General features: G+C 38.4%; 1 protein-coding gene across 2 annotated transcripts in view; it reads right to left on the reverse strand.

Moving 5' to 3' along the window:
• The window catches only part of LOC118170053, a 359390-nt gene that overhangs the window by 118644 nt on the left and 215834 nt on the right, over window positions 1-24912 (reverse strand). For both annotated transcript variants that reach the window (XR_004752468.1, XM_035331960.1), the window contains one exon: window positions 20337-20446. Coding sequence is in view for 1 of the 2 variants with exons in the window: in XM_035331960.1 (XP_035187851.1) it covers window positions 20337-20446 (110 nt within the window). In the remaining variant the exon portion in view is untranslated. The remainder of the gene's footprint in view (window positions 1-20336; window positions 20447-24912) is intronic.

Here is a 24912-nt window from a genome sequence, read left to right on the forward strand (position 1 = left end):
AAGCACATCATTTGAACAGCCGCAACCCTGGCTCTCACCCAAAGACCCAGAGAAACCCAAATTAATCTGAAAATGACAAAGAAGTAGATGCAGCCTCAGGTAGTAACAGTACTAATGTTCATTAAACTGGTCTCAGACATGCCACGGTTGGTTCATCTGACAAAACACTGCAATACATAATGCAGTATGTCATGTCAATATTTGCAATTTCTACTGGAGTACAGTTCTTTCTTAAAGAGGGCAGTGTGTGCTGTCAGACCCAAAGGAAAGTTCGCATACTGCAGAGTGCTTCATTCACCCTGAAAATCAGGCAAGGTACAGAGAGGCATAACCCCCTCTGGCACTAGACAGGAATAAATCAAAGCCGTGGGGTTGTTTTTTTTTAACTAACATTAGTTCAGCTGTAATTCATTACAGGCAGCAGCAATTTTCATTTGCACAACAATGCAAACTTCTTCCATATCAGCTAAAATTTCCACCAAAGCATTTGATAATCTATTGAACATTAACGAATGTAAGTGTAATTCAAAAGGTATTTAAGTTGTATGCCCTTCCCTTGTTTTCCCTTGTTTGTGTTGAAAGAACAAGGCACGTTTCATGCCAATAAATTGCAGTTATTACTAACTTCCTTACCCAAGCAGGGAGCAGGCCTGTGTGTCTACTTTGCACTGCTGAAAAAAAGAAAACAGATACTTCATTTAACATGAAGGACAGGGGAGTTACGCAAAGGATATTAAGTGGAACCTGTTGAACTAATAATGAGATTTTTTCAAGGAGATTGTCAGTTGAATTAAGATTTTTATTTTTCCTAAGGAAGAGAGATTAATTAAGGCTGACTTGCAGCAATTTGGCACCAGTGTTCTTGTCTGAACGCTGCCATAAAGGGCATGACTGTTAAAGTCCATCCAAAAGGGACAACCCCTTGCACCGTCAACACAGACCTGCACAAGTCAAGCAAGATAAAAGGGAAGAGGTGCAGGTTTGCTGAAGTTGGCGTGAGGGCCCTTAGCTCAGTCAAGTTACTGCCAAGTCCTGCACATGTAAACAGACCTCTGAAATTCAGGTGCTGTCTATCTTCAGCTGCTCAAAACAGCTAAACACGGAGGTATCTCAACTGATTCTGAAGCAGGAAAATGTAGGTCAGCACCGAAATGGATTAATTCTTTACATTAGCTGAACTACAGCACATTCTACACCATAACCAGTCTGGACTAGGCTCAAACACCGGACTGCAGTGACTGGGTCTGTTACATTAGCTAGGTGGGTGTAAGTCTTCCACGTGAACAATGCATGCACCTAGGTGATCGTATTGCAATATCTGCATGTAGATCATAATATATGCATACTGCTCAAATTAAACCATTCTTTTAATCAAAGTCTGCTTGAAATCAGTGTGTTCGTCTGAGCCTACGTGCGCTGGTTCCTCAGAAGGAATGTGGATGTCTGACTGCAGCCAGAGCTTAGCAGGTTGTGTCCGCACACAGTGTTGAAGTTGTAGGGAGTTCCTCAGTGAGGTTTGCTTTAGGTTCCCCTCCCCACCCCCCACCCCCAATGGGAAAATAAATAAATAAATAAAATCTTTATAGAGCCAGTAGACAGGGCTCAAGGGTGAGTTTGGTATCCATAAATTAGATCCTCCTTCTTCATTCTGAGCCTTAAAAATGCATTTAAGTCACATTTCTAGATTTCGCCTGGAAGCTTTCTCTTTTACATTAGTCAGAATCACATATATGTTCATTGGATAGCTGTAAAATTAAGAGACACCAAACATGAGAAAACTTGTATTACAATCAGGAGAGGCCAATAATAATGTTTTCCCAAACCTATTTCCTAACCAGAAAAGCAGAATTATTTGAGTTAAAGAAAATTAAGAAACAAAACCCCAGTTTAGCATCAAAACACTAGTACAATCCTCCTATGCCTATGTGGACAATTGCAAATACATGAAATTATCTAGAATTTCAGAGCAACGTATATATATAAGTGGATCTGACTTCCCTCCAAGCACTCCATTGCCATATGAAGAATTACTTTAATATAATCTTGTTGGTAATCCAGAAGACAACAGGAAAGTAATGTATGCCCAAAAATATACCAACACAGTTTTATCAATGGGACAGTTTCCACCATCAGAAGATGGTATTAGAACTACTTCGTTACTTGTATAAAAAACCTGAAAACTTCAATCATTCATTATTATTATTGTTATCATTATTATTGCCAAAATATATTTATGTGGAACAAATTACAGCCTCAAAAGCTGGCAGCCAGATATTAGAGGTATAATAAAATACTGTATTTTCTATCATAGCTGGGAATAAAAGAGAAATGAAGCAGAACATGAGCTTTGAGTGAGCTTATGTTGAAGAGTTTTGTTATCCTGCAACAGGTTCTATAAAACTCTAACAAACTCTACAAACTCATAGCAACACTCAGTGTCACAAGCAGCTTATGACAATAATAAAGTCTTTACAGCTGTAGCCCTTGGCAGTTGATATGCCTGCACTGAGCTGTCTTTGACCATCACTATATTTTTTGAGCCATTGTAGATGGTCATGGGCTGTCTGTGTAGTAAAGCCAAAAGAAGCAAAAAACTTTTATGTCAGGCTCTTACATAGCTCATTGTTGCCACAGTTGTGTGGATGAGCATCCCAAACCTGAGAAACTGCAGATTTTCCAAAGACCCCAAACTCCCTTATGATCAATGGGACCTTCAGTTGGCTTTAGAAGGCAGATCTGATGCAGTCATTTCCACAAGCCCAGAACACCTTGTAAATTTATTTGCAGATAGCACCTCTGTTACCACATTAGCATACCCCAAAAGACCTCTTTGAATACTCTCAAGCTGAATGACTACACAGAGCAACATCTCACCGAAGCATAAAATAACAGAACACCAAGGGCATCATGAAATAATCTTACGTAGTATGCAAATCACAAAGACATGCCAAAGGAGTACATGGGGGAGATGAAGTTACAAACTGGAGGTTTTCTAATAGCCACTGTGGTAGCTCGACCAGCTTGGAAAAGCCATGCTGAACATTCCTTATTTTTGGTTCTAAAGAGCTACAACCACTTGCAAAGTATAGTCCAAGGCTCTGCTGAAGGTACAATTTCTAGTGAAATGAAGTCAGAGACTGGCACCTCCAAATCTAGCATACAAGTACTTAATTTGCTCTAACTTAGCCTTCTCTTTGAAACTGCTCGCTATGTCCTGACAAGTACCTGCTAAAGGGGTGTGCAACTCAGAGGACATTTTTATGACAAAAACAAGGCATTGAGTAAGTGCCTCATAGTCTAAGTCTCCTGATTCTTCATCTTACTACAGATGAAAATTAAGTAAGTGAAAGGGGGGTGGGAGGGAGTTGGGAAAGGAGGGAGGGAGACACCAAAATGTTTCTTAAAAATAGGTTTCAGTTAAAAAAGAAAAAAATTAATAAGGTGTTGTAAGGCTTCAAAGCTGAGGTTTTGAAAGGGGAAGGGGATTTTTTAAGGTGATCTCATGATAGATTGTCTTAGCAAGAAGTTTTACTCAATCTTATTAAATCAACTAAAATCATCTTAAAAACTTAACCAGGACTCTCACATTTTTACAGTTTATACGAGTCAGTTATTTCTAATGTTAGCAAGTTTTCCTTATGCTGCCATCTTGTGCCCCAGAATCTAAGCTTACTTAAAAACAAGCAAACAGAACAACAACAACAACAACAACATGCCCACTATATTAATCTCTGGCTCTCACAGCTCTAAACATAACCTTCAAACATATAGGGTAGGAAAAATAACATTTGCCAGTGCCTAACAATAGCTTGAAATAAAAGCTGAGATACTCGTGAATCAAGCCAACATTATGGGGAAGAGGAGTTTAATCTAAAATAGCATCACACTTTCATTGTCATCTTGCAATATTTTCACTTTTAAATGCTTCTATGGCTGGTAATGTTTGATCCATAGAAAAAAGCGGTGACCACGGGGAGTCAGCAGGAGAGCTGTGCCCACTCGATGCCCCATCTCAGGCCAGCAGAGTTCAGTTCACAAATAAAGTTCAGCAAAGCTCTGCTGCTGCTATTTAACTGCTTTACTTTCCATTTCAGTGTTTACCTATGGCCAACGAGATTCAAAAGCTGTTTCAGTGTGTGTTTCCCTTGACACTTACCTTGGCTCCTAACCTGTTAATTACACTGACATTCCTATTGTATCATAAAAGGACTCCCCCATCACCGTATTCTCAGAGGCAGTACCAGCTATTTCACTGCCTTATCCTTCTTTCAGAAAGAAAACTGCTCAGCCTCAGCTATTGAAAACAGAACTGTATCACTGAATTCCCCTAATGCATTTAAACGGCAGCTACAGTCATATGTAATAGAACTATTTGGTTACTTTTGAATACCTTTAATATTTCTTGGATAATAATTTGTCTAATCAAGGTACCTGGTGCTTTGCACAAGGACTGATGCTACATTACAGTGGGTGCCACAGAAATACGACATACTGGATGAGAGCCAGTAACCAGTACGGAGCCATCAGCAGTACGTATGTGACTGACTCAACCATTGCTAAAGGTTTTCAACCATTTAAACCACCATTAACCACTTTTAACCATTTAAACCATTATTAATCATTTTTAACCATTTTAACCATTATTCTATTTGTTGTGGAGTCTCCTTCCTTGGAGATCTTCAAAAGCCCCCCTTCATGGTCCTGGGCAGCCTGCTCTGGGTATCCCTGCTTGAGCAGGGGCTTGGACCAAATGACACCCAGGTCCCTGCTAACCTCAACCATTCTGTGATCAAATTTCCCTAGCAAGTTCAGGAAAGTAGGAAAAGGACTGTTTTAAGGCAAGATTTGAATTCTGAGATAACTTTATAAAAGTTAGGGGATGCTCCTCCCAGGCACAAGAGGACATGTACAGTGCTCAGTCTGCCTCTGTAGTAGTGCACATAGCAGGGCAGATGGCTCCACAGCATTACTGTGCCCTCTTCCAGCCTGTCTCCTATGATATTACTCATTTCTTTCCCCGTTCTGTCAGAAAGTTTGCAAAATCTTTATGAAAGAAATCTTTCTCCAGCTAAACTACAGGAATTTAATATTTTGCTCTATATTGCATCAGCATGCCAAAAAAATACAAGAGGATTCCCAGGTATCTTCCTGTTTCCTGCTTAAGTTGTCCCATTAAAGAACAAGCACATGCATGCTCCTTCTTGCTCTCCATTTTGCACAACTTCCCTGCTCCAAAAAAAAAAAATTAAAATCCTGAAAAGCTTCATGCTCAGGACCTAGAGGATTTCTTAAAGCCCACTAGGGTGGCTAACCTCTGAGAAGAGCCTGTGTGCACCTCATGCCACCAGCCAGGTGGTGACAAGTGCTCCAGCAGCACTGGAGGAGCACCACGACGTCCTTGGCTTATGGTTACAACCTGAACACTTGGCTGCTGGGATTTTTGCTCAGCAGTTTGGCCAGCTTCTCACCCACCTGGCAGAGCACCCACCGAGGGAAATAAAGACAATTTTTTGAGCAAGGCATATATTCAGATTCCATGGTTAATGTATATTAGTAGACACTCTTTAATAATAATAATAATAATAATAATAATAATAAGTAAAGCAAAATAAGCTACCAGATTCTCCCATTTCCAAATGAAATCTGGAAAAAAAAAAAAAATACACAAAATGGACACAGAACTACAAAGTGCTCCAAAACACATTGATACCGCAAAGAACCTGAAAAGGATGACATTCTTCCCCCTTCCCCTGCTGCCTATAATCTCTGACCTTCATTGTACAGAAGTATGGTACAGAATAAAGCTAAATCAAAGGAGTTAAGAAATAACCTATTTTGTAGATGGGAACGATGCCTTGAGCGCTACCTTCTCTGAAACAGATTTTACTCCACTGTAAAACCACATCTTTCGTGTTTGCTTGACAAGCCAGAAAGCTGACAGAAATAGCTTGATATTTACTAACATAAAGCAGTTTATTAGGAATATAAAGAATTTGTATTGGTTCTGGGCCCCAGTTATTGTACAATAATATCAGACTGCTAAATCTAATCCATAGTTCACATCTGAGAAGTGTAAGGCAAGATGTCTTGTTCTAGCCAAGCATGAATAAAGTCACCGGGGAAACATACCCAAACCAACAGAACTTCAAATCATTTTCCCGATTGCCTATACACACATATGACATGAAAAGAAAAAATTGCCTTGTATTGGTGATATTATTACTTATATTAATTTAAACTATTGAACGACACACATAGTGTCAAAGTCATGAAATGTGGTGTTTACTCCCCGTAGGATCTCACAGGAGGTTACACTGGAAAAGTGACTTGCAAAGCACGGTAAGTACTCATTTAGGCAACTTCAGGTCAGATAACTACATCAAGAAAGTATTACGTGCAGTGAAATGGACTACAAGCCATATGAATAATAATAATAATAATAAAAGGGCAAACTTATTCACAGCACGTAAGAATAACTCAGGTTTCCTAAGTTGCAAAAAGAATGGCAAACACACCTTCAGTGTTGCAGGTGCAAATTTCCAGGGCTAAAATAAATATATGCAATGCTATCCTCATTTACAGCCCTGATTATACCTATCTCTGGGGGTGTATAAAAGAGGACCTGTCATTAAATCTGACCCAATCAGCTTAGTAATCCCATACCTTAATGCAGAAAAAACTCTGTGGGGGAAGTGGCTATCGTAAAAGCAATAGCACAAACGTGGCCTTGGCACGGATAATTTAGCTCAGCAGGTAAAACCAGTACAGCTTCCATGTGGTAGTGGTGGTGGTTCCTTCTCAGTGTCCAAAAGTGCAGAGAAAAAAAAAAAAAAAATGTCATAAAGAGATGAGGGCTCAGAGAGCCACTGTGTTTCCAAAATTGTCTTTAATGATATTTCAGAAGAAGGCCAGATGTTGCTCGTACTTATCAGAAGCCAGACCAGTTGCTACGTCCTGGATTCAGAATTTGTATTTATGTGTTTATATTAGTATTTATTTATATTATATCTTTGGTCAAGCATGGGAACAGGCCACCCACGGAAGTGGTGAAGTCCCCATGCCTGGGGGTATTTAAGAGATGTGTGGCCGTGGCACTACAGGGGCATCGTTTACTGACGGGACTCACTAGGTCAGGTTGATGGTTGGATGTGATGATCTTGAAGGCCTTTTCCACTAAATGATTCTGTGATTCTATTATTTTAATTAACTGCCTGCATTACTTTCTGGTTACTGTGCATAACACATTGAGAGGTGACTTTTTAATGAAAGGAAGCATCAACTCCTGGAGAGGGAGAACTCATTCAACAGCTTGCTGGAGTTGTTTTAACGTACTTCTAGGCAATATAAAGGTCAGTAGTATGGCAACCAGTACGTAAACCATGTGTGTTCCCATTTTAGGGACAGATTTATGGAAGCAGATGTGTTATGTGTGTTCCTCAAAGGCAGAAAGGGGTAATTCCCTTCCTATGAGACCGTGCTAAAGGAAAAGAGCTTTATCTTATTTTAAATAAAAAATAAAAAAATAATAAAATAAAAAATAAAAAAAGGAAGGAAGAAGCCATTCAGAAATGACCCAGAGAGTGTAGAGGGCTTCTGGCTGAACTGCAGACCAGAAGGTTCACACCACACTAAAAAGTCACTGTTAAAACACAGAGTTGTGGAACACAAGCAGCAGGGAAATATGGGATTAATTATGGGACTTTCTGGGCTCCAGCTGAGCCCCCACACCTCGGAGTTGGCAGGTACGGTTACAAGCACTGGGAAGGAGGCAGTGCAAGGACAGGCCATGAGCTATGAGGATAAATAGCCTGAGACTGAATAGAGGTGGGACTCCGCTGATTTCAGAGGGGGCTGGACAATTTGTCACTTTGCACCCCGACGTGGCTGTGGGACAGTCCAGAAGGACTGCAGGGTCTGCACTACGGGCACCTCCTCCAGCTCCGCTTGCGGAGCTGCGGCATTCAATGAGAGCATCCATCCTGCAATGCATTCGGGAGCAAACATATTTTGGGAAAGTATCTGCGAGCATTTTAATTCTGTTAAGACCAAAATAATGATAAACAGGGATAATAGTCACAAAAAATTCCCCCTCCCAAAAGAGTCCTAGAAATCCTAATTTACTCACTGGTAGCTGGTTTCACTAAATAGAAATACAGTAATTTAATAATCTTAGCGTAGCAGTTTTCAGTAAGGAAAATTAACTAATTCATTATCGCTTATAATTTGCTGAGGCATAGCTGCCATATTTGTAAAATCAGCATGTTCAGAAAAAAGCAAGTTTTTAAATGAATGTTCTTTTTTTCTTCCTGGATACATAAATGATACAATTACTTAGCTCCCTCTAGTGCCAATTTCTGAAATAAATTTCCCACTAATGACTGTATTCACCAATGTAATCATAGGAGCAAATTAAAAATTCACTTGGCAATAATTAACTAGTGAACTCTCAAAGGATTTAGTAAATTGCCACGAACTAAGGCAGAATTCAACTAGTGTCACAATTACAAAGAAAGGTCAAATGTAGGCTTTTGCAATAACAAAAATATGCCATCAGTGTTCAGACATTGTGTAGTTTGAACAATCGAGGCACACATGCCAATAAAGAATAGCAGTCAGGGAGCAGTGATAGGAAATGCAGTAGCTCTATCATTCCTACAGCATTTGCAATACCATTATTAAAGTTGTATTCATTCTTTTTCATTTGCAGACTTCATTTCTAAGGCTTGATAATGCAGCTTTCGAAAGATACTCCAGGCTGAAATAGGACACAAACCTAAATATATTTTCTTGTGTTTGTTTGGATCATTGTTTTTAATATTAGCTAGTTTAAAAATATATATATATATATATATCTCCTTTTTTTTTGTTTTCTGTTTTAAAATAGACAGTTTATACTTTGTCTTAGGAAGTGTCCAAGGCACAAATGGGTACAAAACAACCTCACATATGGTCACTCTGTTCTAATATTCTTCCCTTAGCATCTTCTTTTGGCCCTACAGGACATTGAGGTAGATCAAACTATGGTACAACCCTGCATGAGTATTCTAAAATAATAATGATAATAATAATTAATAATAGTGGTAATAAAAACCATGCAGATATGCAGTATATCCTGAAGAATGACTGCACTCATTCAGATGTTGGAGGAAAGAGGCAATACCAGGGCAGGAAGGGTCCTCACTTCATACTAATGGTATGGCTCCTATGAGTTTTAACTAAAAATCACCAAAAGAAACAGTTCTTTTGTAAGAACATTGGGATTATTTTCTTACAATTTTGTCTTTTTTTTTTTTTTTCTAAGCTTGATTCCTAGACTTCTCTTATTTTTGTATTTTCATACCACATTCTTCAAGATGAAATAAATTTTCTTTGTATAGAACATATGCTGCAATCATTTTTTTTTTATTTGGAGTTTTAATATAGTAGCCATTCTGTAAATACAGGTCTATAAAGTAGTCTGTGCTTAACCCTGAAGAAATGTCCCAGCCTACCAGAAAACACGTGGGGGTGCTACAGTAGAAATTCGGATTCAAAATTCAATGAGATAAAATTGAGACTGAGTTGGGTTGAGCTCCTGTTGGCATAAGAGTTTACCCAGCCCCATCTCTTAGAGTCCCCAGATTATTTAAACATTGGACTGGGTCATGCAATTGCACTACGGTATGGAATTATCTCTAAAGCAATCGCTTCCAAGAAAATTCATCTGTGTTTTGAGGTACACAGAATATAAATCCATCAGCTTTTTTCTCCTGGAAACCACATGCAGTGGCACTGAAAAATGAAATTAAAAAAATAAGTAAATATAAAAATAAAATAAAAGCTTTTCCTATTCTAATACCACCACCAACAACAAACATTCCCTCTTTTTCTCTTTTTTCTTATTCCCTACTTGGATTTGCACATTAAACACCTGTCCCACATATCAAAGCAATGACAGTAGCCAACCAACAGAGTGGTAGCCCACATAAATGAGCCAGAGAGCTGAGTTTCCTTGGGAGAAGTGTGTTCAGGGCACACAAGAGGGCAGCTGGGCATCCCCAGGAAGGGCAGCCTCCTCTCTGAAACACGCAGCCTATCAAAATGGTCATCCTTGGGGAAAACCATCTCACTTAGACCTTTCCCATCCACTGTCTCTGTACGTTTTTCCCAGCTGTTCCAGGTGCACTTCTCTGCTGCCTTGGGGGCAGAGCAGCCCAAGTGCAAGTAGCTGCGGCTGGTTGCAAAAGGCCAACTAGTTTTCTACAAGTGTCAGCCTCAGGGTGTTGTGTAAAAACTGAACTAAATATATGTATTTCAAAAAATAACTAAGACGTGAAGTAGGGCTGGTTCACAACCTCCCAGTGAATTGATCCAGACTTCAGTCACCTTTCCTGCAGGAAAGCCAAGTCTCGATTCCAGGCTGAGGTGGCCTCACTTCAACTTCCAAATATTACTGTCTGCTGAGTTAAAATAAATAAATAAATAAACCGAACAAAACCTCAAAAAAGCAGCCAGTTTCCATTCCAAAGCAACTCAGAAGGCTCTTGGGTCACCTCTGAACCAGCAACGACATGAAGGCTGACCTCCTTAAACCTCACATCGCAAGGCTCATTTTCAAAAAAAAAAAAAAAAAGCTGTTCATATTTGTAGTCATCCTGTGAACTCTTGTCAGCAAGTTCGTGTTCTTCCTTGAAGTGCAGACACTGGAAATAAAAGAGCAGCTCGGAAGCCCTCTTACCAGCGCTCGGTGTCTCTGGTTGATAGCCCCTTTTTGTAACGTGGGGATTGCATTAAGCTCCTCGGGAGGGCTCCTGTGAAGCTGGGCTGGTCCCCAGGAGGCCTGCAGGTCTCCGGGTCGCTCAGCCAGGGCAATGCCCCAGCCTGCTTTCATTGCTCTCAGACTTCTTGCTTTGTTGCACCTGGCTTTTCTGAAAAATGTTTAAAACACAGTTTCCAAGGCATATAAAATAGCCATCGCATCTCGTAGGGTTCCTCACCTGCTTCCTTTTATGCTCTTGAGTAGAAGTCACCTGGTAATATTGCAGGTGTTGTTTAATAGAAAATAAGCTTTCATCTTTCATCCCTACCCATCTTTTTATTTTCTTTTCCTAATCTTTTTAATGGAACAGGTAACAGCAATTGTTTTGAATATTCCAGACATATAACCACCTCCATAAAATGTCTGTGCTCCTATCAGTACTGTGCAATGGTGTCTCCACCTCCTATCTAAACGAAGAGGTGAATATGTATTCATATTCATAAAAGATCTAAATTCACTGTATGACATTATAGTCTACAGTGAGTTTTTCTATCCTGTATTTTTAAACCCCCCCCCCCCAAAAAAAAACACAAACAAACAAACAAATAAATATCACTGCAGCTGAAGAGTAAGACATTTGGGTGGACAAAGTGGTCGCTATCTGTGGTCATTAAAAAATATATTCAGTACTTGGTAAATGCTTTTATCAACAGTGAAGTCCATACTTTATAACTCATGGGACTCCTCTCTCTCTCTCTTTTTTTTGGCATTGCCAAAGAGATTGGCATTATTCAAAGAAAAATCTGTCAATGTAGTTTTTTAAATCTTTATATGAAGCTATTCCCTACGCTTCTGTTCATAGCAGAAAAAACATATCTGAAAACTAAAATTATGGCTTCTCCCTCACTTGAAAGAATGTCTTTCTCTCATTTAGAGACAGATGTTAAAAGCCACAAGTAACAAGTGGTGGGATACGGTCCCTCCAAACAAACAATCAAACAAACAAAATGCACCACTTGCTGCTGGGGGAAAAGCAAAATAAATAAATAAATAAATAAAAATAAACTCATTGCTCCTGAACTTTAACTTAGCAAAAGCTTAAACTTATTAGTTTCCTGCAAAGACACACAACACAAGTATTTTAAAAGCAATATGGCCTGCTGGAAAGTTTGTTAAACTTGTTAAATTAGAGAAAGGCAGAATCCATAATGTATGGCAAAACAGGGAATTTCAAAGCATGATACAATTTTAGATAATCTTCATACAAAGGTTTCACACAGAACTGGTTTCAGTTGAACTACAATATGTATTTTCAATTTCAGAGTCAAACCATAGGCTCTTATATATATATTTTGAGGTCCAAATTATTCAGTTGATGATTTTTCAGAAATGCCAAGAACCCTACCTGGAACTGGTATCACCTAACAGCATCTCAAAAATCAAGTTATATTTAAATGTACCTCGCTAAACAACACTAGTCACAATTTTCTATTCCATTTTTTTCCATGGAAAACTATATTTCATAAAAGATTAAGGTTGGTCACACAATATATCTTTACTGTACTGTTTTACTTTCATTCCAAAAAAAATACTTTAATTCGTATTAAAAAATCTATTTATCTACTTTTGTTTTACAGTTTTTCAATGCTGTAAACAGCATTTTAAGTAAAACTGAATTTTTATATTCAGTGTGATTAAAACCAAACAGTTTTCCCTGAGTTTTTCTACTCTTTTAAGTTTATTTGGCAACATCTTCTTCATATAACTGCATTTGTCCAACTTACAGCATTCTAAGTGGAACTGTTTAACTCCAGGTACTCAGTTTTGAAGGCTGCATGTTTTCTTGTATAAGGGTACAAGATGACTAAATAATTGTTTTAATGAGAGTTACTAAAATATTTAGCTAATAACTTCTTGAAATCAACTTCAAACATGTAGTACATGTATTAGTTTTGCATTCTTTCTCTTTTTAAAAACTTTATTGATCTTTCCTTCTTTTTACTGTGCCGTTTCTTATTGTGCATTCTCCCTCCTTCTTCATGTCTTGTTAATATCCTGATATCCATTAGTCAACATCTTTGTACATTTTCTCTTGACTATTACTTCAATTTTGCTTTATATTTCCATTTTCTAGTTTCTTTAAGGTTTTTGTCTAGAGCTTTCAATTAGCTCAACCAACTTTCTTTAATTCTTTCATATTTTTTGTTTTGTCATATATGCTGATCCTCAGGTTAGGTTACATTTGTCTCTTACCTTCTTCTTGGGGAGAAACTGAGGGTGAATTGAAGGCAGTATGTGTGGAGGGAAGGCATTAAGCGCAGTTTAAGCAACAACAGAAGCTCCAGTTGTTTGATACTGGTTCATGATTTTTTATCCCAATATGGTTATTGCAAACAACAATATGTTAAAAATATCACATATAACCACTGTGACTTCATAAAAGCTCTTCACTGGCTTTTGAAGAGATGTCCTACAATCCCTCTCATCTTTTCTTTTCCAAATTCCTCCAAGCAACAGCAGTTGAAGGATCAGGATCATTCCCCTGTAAGCTCATATTCACCTCCTCTTTTTTTTTCTAAGCAAACCATTTTGACTTTAAATGAGAAACTTATTTCCCACATATACACTCAGAGTGGTCTGAAAACATTTAATTCCTATTTTCTTTGTATTTTCTTTAAAATACAGAACAGCCTGTAAGTGCTAACTGACTGTGTTCACATATTTCAATGGCTCCTTTCTGTGGTCCATGTTTCTATTAAAAAAAAAAAAAAAAAAAAGAAGAAGAATGAAAAAAATCAGTGGCATTTGGTAATAAAATAGTGATAAAGCCTATACACCAATATCACAGGAGTGTTCTCCATGGGCTGAATTGATGAACTGTTGAACATAATTTTATTAAAAAGAAAGGTGCATTATAGATAAATTATACAGCAATAATTTCTAAAATGCATGATACTTTTTCCAATGCTGCCACAGCACCTGCTGCTAAGTATAAAGATGATTAGCCACAAACTAACCCACTACAGAATTATTATCAGTATATATTTGTGCGATGAAGAACTAATGGGAATTATGCAGATTGCATTTCCCTTCCTGCTGAAGGCAACCAACCTTCACCATCAACAGCAAAATGAAAACAGAACTCAGCTGTGGAAGAACAACACAGGAATAGATTTTATTTTATTTCCAAATATGTATTGTTGATTATTTTGAGACTTTAAGACACATGTTTCTTTTTCACATAATTATATGACAAGCCGTCCAGTATAATTTTTAAAGGCGTACAAAATTTCCCGTGCATTTTAATGGCTTTAAAGACATAATAACTCTACTGCTGCATGTATCAACCAGTAAACACACATCAAAGCAGCTTTTAAGAATTATAACGCAATCAGAAGGTGGTGCAAATCAGTAGCGATTGGCTTCCTTAATCTGATTAGAAGTGCTGCTTTAAATGCTGTGCCTCCAGTCAGAGGGTGAAAGCCGGCTGCTGGTTGACTCCTCTGGGTGATGCCCTGCCTTGGGATGGGTGTCCTGGGGCGGTGCTGGCTCCCCGCAGAGGGGGGAGGATTTGGAGGCCAGGCAGGGCCCCCAGATGGCATCATGGCACAAAAAGGATGCTGAGGCTGCCCCATCTCGGGGGCCTCAGCCCTTCATCGAAATAAGGGCTGTTCATTTACCAGAGCTCTGTCTGTATTTTGTTCAACTTCATCCCCTTCAAAATGAATTTTGCGAGCGTTATAAAATTGGTAGGAAGTAATGTATGGGCAGAAACAAAAGCAGGGCTACCTAGAGTCACGTTTGTATTTTCTTAGGCAGCTTCTTCAGGCACAGGGGAAGTGGCTGCAGGATGTAATTTGCTCTGCTTTGATTTCTTGTTTCTTTATACTTTTGCCAAAGGTGATAGGAATGCCAGATGCACATTTTTTGGTACGCTTTAAAATCCAAATAAATACAAATAACATATAGTTGGGTTTGGTGTTTCCTTTTTTACTTTTTTCCCCCCTCTAGAAAAAGCACACAGAAGAAAGAAGGTATTTCCAGTCTGTCATGAGAGCAGCCACAATGAGGATTCGGTAAATCTTTCTTAAAGAATCACTTACAGAGGGATTGCAAGACGAAGAAACATTTTTATGCACATGAAGAGATGTGTAATCAGTGGTTTTCTTTTGTACTGTAATTGATGCTTCACAAAATACATTTACTTGAGTACCGGTATTTAATGTTTCAGACTGGAAAAACAAATAGGAACGAGCAAAAACAAACAGAGTGAAATTCTCAGATGATCGGCTTCGTTGCATAGGTCCTCTATGGTTCACTTGAATCAACTAAATACTCCAGATAACTTCTTTCCTTCTCAAACACTTCATGCCAGTAGTCTGAACTTTTACAGTCCTCGTATAGAGCACGTAATATTATTTATGTAGTGTTTTAATGAAAGCTGACCAGGATATCTTCAAATGCCTTTTTATAAAGCCGAATATTTAAAAAGACCAGAGGATAATGTACTGTATTATAGTCAGAGCGTCGGTTCATTATATCTACATGTGCAATTTAAATTCCTTATACCCATGGAATATTCTTCAGTAAGAGCCTGAAGTATTCAAGGCTTGAAATGACTAGAAATTTTTTTGCACATGCTGAAAATATGGACTGCTTACTGGAAAGGAAATCAAATGTGTATTTGATTAATTGATGTAGTCACATATTAAAAACTTTTGCTTCTTATCCCATTAAAAGTAACACTAATGAGCAATGGCTGTGACCTTCAAGTGGAAAGCCACATGTGCTTCAACCCCTCAATATTTACCACCCAAATTTAATCTTTATAATGGACACCTTAAAAGGAATCTGATAGAAAATACTAAGAGCTGCTCCAAAAGTAAAACACTTAAGGAAGATTTTGATTAATGCCTCGTGATTAATCAATTGATTAATATAGTTTTCAATACAGATGTTAGGACACTGTCTACTTTAATCAACCATCCTGAAAACAGTGAAGACAAATGATCTATTTTTCTGTCGATTGAAAAAAGAAAGCCTATTTTAGCAGTTATGTAAATTATAAGACAAACCTTTCTTACAATGCCCAGATTTTCCTTTTTACAAAAGCCTTAAACACTAGAACTGTTAATTAGGGAAGTGTCATCCTTTTGGGCAGGAACTTGGTATAAACCTAAAAGAAGTCACACATTCAGCCAAATGAGTGCACTTTTTTAAAGAAATTGTTTTAGAATTGCACTATAATCCATATTTAAAGTCCCTCTCCATGATATTTTTTTATTCGGAGACTGTTTCTAATTTGTGATTATGCTTTCTACCATACTAAAACTGAAATCTTTATTCCAGTCAAAAATAATCACCCTGTAATTACTGTGACAAACTGCCCAAGCTGTATCATTGTGGCCATTTCGACTAATGATATTGTATTAGAATGCCTAGCAATAGACTTCAAATGGAAAATATAATTATGTGCATTAGTTTGTCTAAGCATTTATAAGATCACATATCCATCAGTTATCAGGTCTCATAAAAAAAGCCATATATCACTGTCACTGCTAGTTTTGTTATTGGAAATGTGGGCCGTTATGAACTCAGCTTAAGATGTGTGTCTTAAATTTCACTTATTCTGTTGTCCAGTAAATTCATGTAAGCTGAACTCCTATAAAATGAGCCGAATTTTCAGCTGATGGCACAGCAACAAATTATTTGACAGTCTCACCAAACACGAACTAAATGTTTATGGTACTATTTAAAGCTAACGGCCTTAATCTCGGAGACGCGGAGGCTCATGTTTAACTTCACACACTGGACTGCTCCCTGGGCATACAGCTAAGTGGCTGCATACATCTTCGCTGAGCTGAGTCTTTTCTCTTGTTTTGCAAACCAAAGCGACGTCTGAGCAACCTCTTTGCTTCCTGTGCAAACCCAATGCCTGACCCAGCTCCAGCTGCTCAAATTGCAGCTCTGCAATAGCAACTGCCTCAGCTTCTGTCACGCTCTTTCTGTACGTTTTTCTTTGTAAATAAATAAATAAAATAAACAATATTTTGCATTTTGAAAGTAAATGGGATATGTCGCTTCACTTTATGATCCCCAACACCCAAAAGCCAAAATGGAAGGAGGCCAACATTTTCAGCTACCAAAACCCCAAAGAGAAATAAGTAAAGCCAAAACAGAAGAAAAAAAGGCATGGATGTCTATTGAAATTCTGGCACTTGTTTTATCCTTTAAACAAGATGCAAAGCAACCCTTTTGCTGTTAAGAGCCATCACAATGGCTCTTGTGGATGCCTGGCTGGGGCGTATGTCAAGGCAGGATACATCCCCCATCATCTGATGTCATATCGTTGCACAACAAGGATAAGCTATTACATCATCTGTTATTACATAATAACGATGACTTACCCTCAGAAAATATAACTAACATTTTTCTTCCACTTTTTGGGTCATCCGAGATGCGTATCTGTGTTTTCAACACCACGCTTAAATAATATTGCTTGCTGTATTTTGGTGCCAGCATAAATTTAAGCCATCCAAACAAGATTGTATATTTGAACTGACAAAGAATAAATTATTTGCATCTGGCATAACTGATGGTTGTGTCAAAGCCCTGGCATATAATTCTTAATCTTATAGATGCCTGTTTACTTGTGCACAAGATAGCTGTGCTGAGCCTCTTCCCAGAACAATTACCAAGTTATTGCTATGGGTTAGCCTGGAACTTCCAGGGGAAGCAGTGTATAAATGCAGCAATCCTGGAGCAGTCTGGAAGGCATATTGTGAATTAGAGATCACCACTCTGCTTTTTCCTCTGTGCTCCAAGTAAAATGGGAATGGGAACAAGTCAGGCGGGCGCAGAGCTACAGGTACGTCTTTCGCTTCCACGTGCTTCCCAGCACAAGTACCCCCAAAACTATGTAATTGGAGGAGAAATGCTACTCTCCTCCATGGCTGAAAAGGTGCCGTGATAATCTACCCTGTGTAATACAATATATATATATTTTTTAATGAAAACTGTCTTTCAGTGGGCTAGGGTATTTTATGGTTGGTTTTAATTAATATTGATTTTACATGTTTAGAAAGAAAATCCAACAATTCAGACCTGGGAAATGCCTAAGATATGTTGTTTTTCTAGGAGAATTTTCATTGATTTTTATTAATCCTGCAGTTTGTGATGGCTGGGTTTTATCTGCTATTGTGTATTTTATATTAGAATGCTAAAATAATCTATTGTATTTGATATTCAAATATGTAAGAGAAGATATGTGAACTACAAATCCTTGGAGGGACCTTTCTAGGATCTACCTGTTTTGCCCCAGTAAAGGGCTGGGGCCTTATTTCGAAAGATCAATAGGCTATGAAATTTTAGCCTCCTTATTAGCAGAATTAATTTTAAAGTGACAATACACATCCTAGAAAATTTGTTTCATATTAAGAAGTCCAGATGTTTTTGGTCTCTCTGTCTGACATTCCCACCATCAGAATAAATTGTATTTCCAGACTAATGTAATAGATAAGAGATATGAATAAATCTCATACAGTTCAGATGATAAAATTAACATGCTGATGATATTTTAATGTTTCCATATAATCAAGGGGGCATGGATCATGCCTCCACCAGTTCCATTGTAATTCTGTTCTTTAATCTTTTCTCAAGGAAAAAAAATAAAGAAAGAAAAAAAAAAAAAAAAGAGCATTAGAGAGGATTATACAGTAAACAGTATGTGCTCCAGTCTTAAAGCAAGTTGTTTGTGATACGGTTGAACGGCTTTGCCCAAAGGTATTGCAGCAAAGCAACAAATACACTGGAGACTTGGGGTCAGAAGCAGCATTCCTGCAGTGCAAGTGTGTCACTTACACATTGTAGCTTCTGGTGGAGAAGATCCACTGATCTGGAGAATAGTATTAACATACCAGAATCACTCATCATCCATATGACCTTATGCAAAGGACACAAAAATCATGCTCGTCTTACACACAGGAAATTTAACTGACTTTAAACCTAAGGCAGTCCGAATCTGGCCCAAAATGCATCTTTGGGCTTGCTGGAGCAGGGCATAAGGGAACTTGAAATAAAATGGCATTTGGTGACCATAGACAAACTAGAAACTAAGACATCAAAGACAATAGGTTAAAATAAAAAGCAGTGAGGGTGAGAACCGAACATGTGGACTAAGTCTTGAGCATAAGACATGTTTGTATTTTGCCAAAATTAGTGGCATGTATTGGCATTCATCAGGCAGAAATCTCAAAAGGAGATGAGGAATTTAAAGACACAATTCCCACTACATTTTGATGCTGCTTGGGTATCTACTCACATGGCTTTAGACTCCAAGTTTTATTCTTTAATGTAAGAAGCATCAGGATGTGTCCGTCCCCTTTGTATATTTCAATGGAAACATTAATCAGCTCCAGGACTAAATGGCACACTTTGAGATTGATAATGCATTACTTATCTCACTATGTTTTTTAAAGGTGTAGACAAAAATATGCTTTCTCAGCTTAAAAAAAATAGATGTAATTAAGTGTGAATACATTACATTGACAGAAAAGGAGCAGATGATCATATACTACAGAGAAGATCAACACCATGAATGTAATATTCAGAAGTGAACAACCTTAAACTTGTGTGTTGAATCCTCATCTTGTCTCCTAAAGGCATTTAAATTTCAAGTCCTAAAACATGTTTGAACTTTCACATGAAAGGAATTTGCCACCCTGTTTACCATCATTTTTATGAAGAATCCTAATATTCCTTTAAAACTGACAATTAGCTGGTGACATTCTGAAGCCTAAAATTTCACATACAAATAATCTAAAGAGCTGTAATGAAGGTGAAGCTAATGAAGATCAGCTGCCAGCTATGTGTACAACCTCTCTCTCAGGAAGTGCTGAAGGGAGAAAGAGGCAGGCTCAAATAGCCAGAGGTTCCTCTGGAAACTAATCTCCAAGTCTTATCCAGAATCAATACACTCCCTGGGGAACCTGTGGAGTATTAATATGCAATATGCAAAAGCATACATGCATTGAGAAAGTACATGAACACTGTGTTAGGAGAAAAGGAGCCCATCAGAAGCATATCTCAGTAAATGAAAGCAAAACTTTCTCTGTGGCAATTTAGCCCTTCTCCCAACAATCCCTTATAGGAATTTCTCCTTACCGCGCCGGTTTCTCCACAGCAGAGTATTGAATATCAGCGAAGGGTAGCTTTGGGCCCTTGACATTTGGGCCCCTAGTCTCTCAAAACCTGTAACTGCATTTCTGGTTCCTGCCTTGGTCATGAGGATTTTACCTTTATTTAGAGATAAGGAGCAGCTAACACAACTCTGTCTGCTCAGTCTCGCCAGGCAGTTCTTTCTATCCCCTGCTCCATTAGGAAAACAGCTCTGTAGCAGCTCCCCTCAAGTATCTCCCAGCATTTCTCATCCAAAATCCTCAGTGCATGGCCTTCTACCATAACACATACAGAACGGGAACTTTCTGCAGCAGCATGAAAAAGCCAAAATATTGCTGCAGGATGGTCTCACCTAACTCGACCGCAGGCAAGCAGCCAACGTTGATATTGGATTTTGTTATAAACTGGCAACTGCACTGACCTGGGGTTGTCACGGGCAGAAAGCTCACACGGGTTGGTTCTTGCAGCTGTTGAGAGCTCCTTCTCCACCAGACGGCACCACCGAAGGACGCTGTACAACACCAGCCTTCCCTGGGCAAGGAACACAAAAGTCACAGACTTTACTTGATGAAAAACGGAGGTCTATTCCTTATTAAATCAAACAGGCTTTGAAGAATAGGCAATATTGCCTTCACCTAAAACACACATACAAGCACACATACACAAACATTTTTAAAAAGTATCTTGTGCTGGGAATGAAAGTACCTGGAGGTACCAACACTGTATGCTAGAAACACAAAAGAACAGGTGACATACAAGCTTTTATAGAACATGTCCTGCTACTTTTTTAATTCACCAGCACATGAAGATGTGAAAACATGTTAATACCATCTCACTACTTTCAGCACCTGTACATTTCCTTTGATGTAAGTAAAAGAAGTGATATTACACAAGAAAGTTATTGTAATTAAAAGCACAGGTAGAAACTTTTAGCAAAACAACAAAACCATCAGCATAATGATAATAATAATAATAATAAATACAACTGAAAAATTGGGAACCTTTTCATGCTAAAGAAATCCCGGTAGCTCTACAGATGCTCTTTAAGTTACACAAAAAACAGTTCAGGAGGAAATTAAAGGCCAATACAAGACTCAGAGACGATCCACACAGCAATTGTTTTACACCATCCAAAACTGTTGTTTCCACATCAGTAAAAAAGAGAATACTGGAGTTGTTCTTGGGGGTGTACAGAGATCAGAAAGAGGATGCACAGGTTTGAATGTAGCTTTACATTCAATAAATGCTTAAAAATGACTGCAGTTTTTCTACTGGTGACCAGCGTGCTTGCACTTTCATTTTCCCATTTAGCTTTGCCTGACCTTTGAGAGCTTAACCAGAATCGTGCAATTTCCACTGGAGCCCAGGTCTCTGGTGCACGGCACATTGGAGTATAAGCAGTGCTACCGAGTGCACATGTAAGGTGCTGCAGAAACAGAAAGCTCAACCTTTTGCCTCATAAGTCACCTCTTTCAAAGTGATCTAAGAACACTAAACTCTTCGAGCAGCACAGCACATTTTAGACACTACAGAACCACTCTGAGCTGTCAGCATATTTCCAACAGATTGATGACTTTGAAGACCTCCAGTGTAGAGGGTAATGTTAAGGATCTGCAGTTACTCAGCTAAAGTTGAGATGAGGGATGCCTTCCTTCCAATCTTGGTTATTGAATTTGAAAACCCTCATAGGTTTTGCTGTCAGAGTTGTTGCTTAAAACTCATTATAGGAATGAGTTAAAAAGGAATGATTGGAAAAAGTTTAAAGGAAAGCAAAGATATATCTTTATCCTTTCCAGGTTAACACAGTGAGAAGAAATAGAGTTTAACAGAAAAGTGAAAAATAATCGTTGCGTTCAATTCTTGTCCTTAGAGTAGCATTCTTTACAGACAACTACTCCTTAATGTAGAAGTAAACATGAGGCAACGCATTTTATTATACAAAATTTTACTATAAGAGGCTCAACGTAACCTCCAGTGCAACTTACACATTGTGTTTCACTGATTTTACTCCGTTTCACAATGAATAGCCATCAACACCAGCCAAAAATATGCAACATAAACTGTACATAAATGCCAAGTCAAAGCAGCATTAGAAAGCGTAGCAATAAAAACATTTAAAGATTTCATAACTTGTTACATTTGAAAGAAAAACAAACAAAAACAAAACAAACAAACAAAAAAAACCCACCTATAACTCTATCACTATAATTCCTTCTCATTTTCTGCATAAACCCATCTATGGTACAGAAGTAAGATGCTATGCTAACCATCTGCTTTCCCATTTCCTCCCCTTCCTTCCTTTACTCACCTATAACTCCTCAAAGTAATTGCCCTGTCAATTTGGCCTTTGTCATTCAAGGGATCCCCACATAATCCGCACTGTGTGCAAGGACTGCTAGCATTTAATGAGTAAAAAATAGCAAAAATGCGAACTGGAACATATGAGAAATATTGGAATAGCTGACAAATGTAATGCCTACACAGTGAAGCTGGCTGTTTGTCAGGAATTTGGGGAGAAATGTAGTTCTAAGAAATAATACAATAGTGAATAAATACATCTCTCTAGAGAGTTGTTTTATTGGACTAGAAAACTACATATTTGTAAAAGACGAATAACGAGTATATTTGTTATTAAGTATAAGGAAGGTAAACAATAGTCATAGCTGGAGTGGAAAGCTTCGCACTAAAAGGGGATAGTTTGAATGCTGCTGCTTCTTTTGAACTTTCATCTGTGACCTGAAATTGAGGGTTGTCACATCATTCTGACACTGCCAACTGTGAGGTCCTTGGGAAAAACAGGACTTCACAAATCTTCTGGAGAATGAACTGCTTAAATATCTCCTCCAGTGGCATTTACTTTTGCTAATGAAGGCTGCCCTTCTTTTCTTCCAGCTTCCTAGAGACACTTATTTCCTCGCCCCCTAATCAAACTTCCAGTACCTTTTATGAAATCTCCAGCAGGATTTTGGGTAGTTCCAGCAGGACCGTTAATTATCCGCAATATGGGCTCATAAATTCAAGCCGTGACGTGTTGCTCTCGCATCTCTTTCTCCCCGCAGTCCTGCCTGGAGGACAGCCTGTCCCTGCTGGGACAGCACCCCCGTGGTCAAACACGGTCCTAGCAAAGGGCTGACCTGGGGAGATCCCACCGCTTACCCTGGACACCCTGTAGAGCTTTTACTTCTTCAGTGAAACACGGATGTAAAACATCATGTGCAAAACAAAAGGCAAAGCTGCTCACGAGGTTTTTTTCACTAATCTTCACATGACAATGCGATCTTTAATGAATCAATCAACGTAAAATCTCTAGGCAGGAAGGTTCTAAACTTCCTGTCATAAGTAGGCATTTAATTTTGATTTACGGAGGTAGTTATTGCTTATTAATCGGCTAACATTATGAAAGCTGTGTACGTGTATGTCAGTTATACGTTAATTAGTTAGTATAGTAAGAGATACTAAATAGCACTAGAAGCTGCCTACACGTCCCTTGAATAAATTTAATTACAAGGCAAGAAGTTCAGGAGTAGATTCTTCTATAAAGAAGTAAGCATTTGTAGGGGAAACTAATTGGGCTGGTTAGGTCTTCAGACAAAACATGGTTACTTTACTCAGGTAAATAGCAGTAATATGATAAAGCTGCATGCAGGAAAAAAAAAAAATCAAGCAAATATTTTATGTCGGTAAGCTCATCAGGTATGTGCAGGAGAATCAGAAGTTAGCTCATTTCAGAATTATCCATATGTTATGACTGTGATTTAATTAATTTTAATTATAAAGCTGGACATGCCGTATGAAGACAGGATCACATCATGAATTTCTAATTCCCAATAACTTGTAGTGGCCTGCTGTATCTCTCTCTGTATTAATTTTCTCTTTAAATGTTTCTCTAGAATATTCATCAGATGCAGTTCAGGGCTGGAAAACCAAACGTTTCCAGTGCTTAACCGACCTTTTACTCTAGCAAACCATCGTGTCTAGTAATGGCCACACTGCTTCTTCAGCAGGAAAACAGCCCGAGACACAAAATTATTCCCACCGGTGAGAACTGCACTTAGTCCATGTAGCCACCTTTGGTTGCCTCATTTTGCCAACCTCCCTGTGTTTAGTTTACATTCCCTCTCCAGCATGGACTAAAAACCAACTTTCTTACTTTTGATAATTGTTTTGCAAAGACTCTATTGGATATTTACATAAGAATATGATTTCTTTGAAGGTAATCAGATATTTTCACTTAAGTAGCATGCTAAAACCGTTTGTTGCAGCTAAATGCAGACCCCAAGGACCGATTTCCCTGATTTTCCTGGTGCTCCCTTAAAGCAACCAGGTGACAACCCTGTGAAAGGGCAGCCCTCCTGCCTGGTGAGCTCTTGGCCTTTTTCAACTTCTCCTCGCCAGCTAGCCTGTCGCTTGGTGAGCCAGGCGGCGCCTCTCAATGCACACACGTCCTGGAGAGTGTAAAAACAAGTAATAGTCTGTGTCATATGGTGACAAATACAGTTCAAAGTACCATTATCACTTGTTCTCATGGTGATAATTAATCCCATCATCATTATCATAATGAGAAACCATGTTCAGAAAATGCTGATTGAAAAACTCCCATATAAAAAATACAAGTCATTCATTGCCCCATCACCCTAACTGATTCTCACATTTGCTGTTGATTAGCACACAGCCTTCCAAATAATTTTTATACCCCAATCCAAACTTTTCTAGTGTTCTTATGTTTCACTTCATGATTTTTTAAAATGTTCCACTCTAGCATGAAGTGCTAGGATTGCACTTTTGTTCATTAATTTATGATGGATCTTTAATCAGAATCTTTCCCTGATTTTGCTCCACTCCCAGTGATGTGGTAACAGAGAAAGAGAGAGAAATAAATGGGGAGGGAGAGAATGAGAGAAAGGAGATAGTGAGAGAGAAAGAAAGGAGAAGAAGGAGGGAAAAGGGGGAGAGAGAGGGAGGGAGGGAGGGAGGGAGGGAGGGAGGGAGGAAGGAAG

This window comes from Oxyura jamaicensis, chromosome 7 (assembly GCF_011077185.1).
Source record: "Oxyura jamaicensis isolate SHBP4307 breed ruddy duck chromosome 7, BPBGC_Ojam_1.0, whole genome shotgun sequence".
Classification (NCBI taxonomy): domain Eukaryota; kingdom Metazoa; phylum Chordata; class Aves; order Anseriformes; family Anatidae; genus Oxyura; species Oxyura jamaicensis.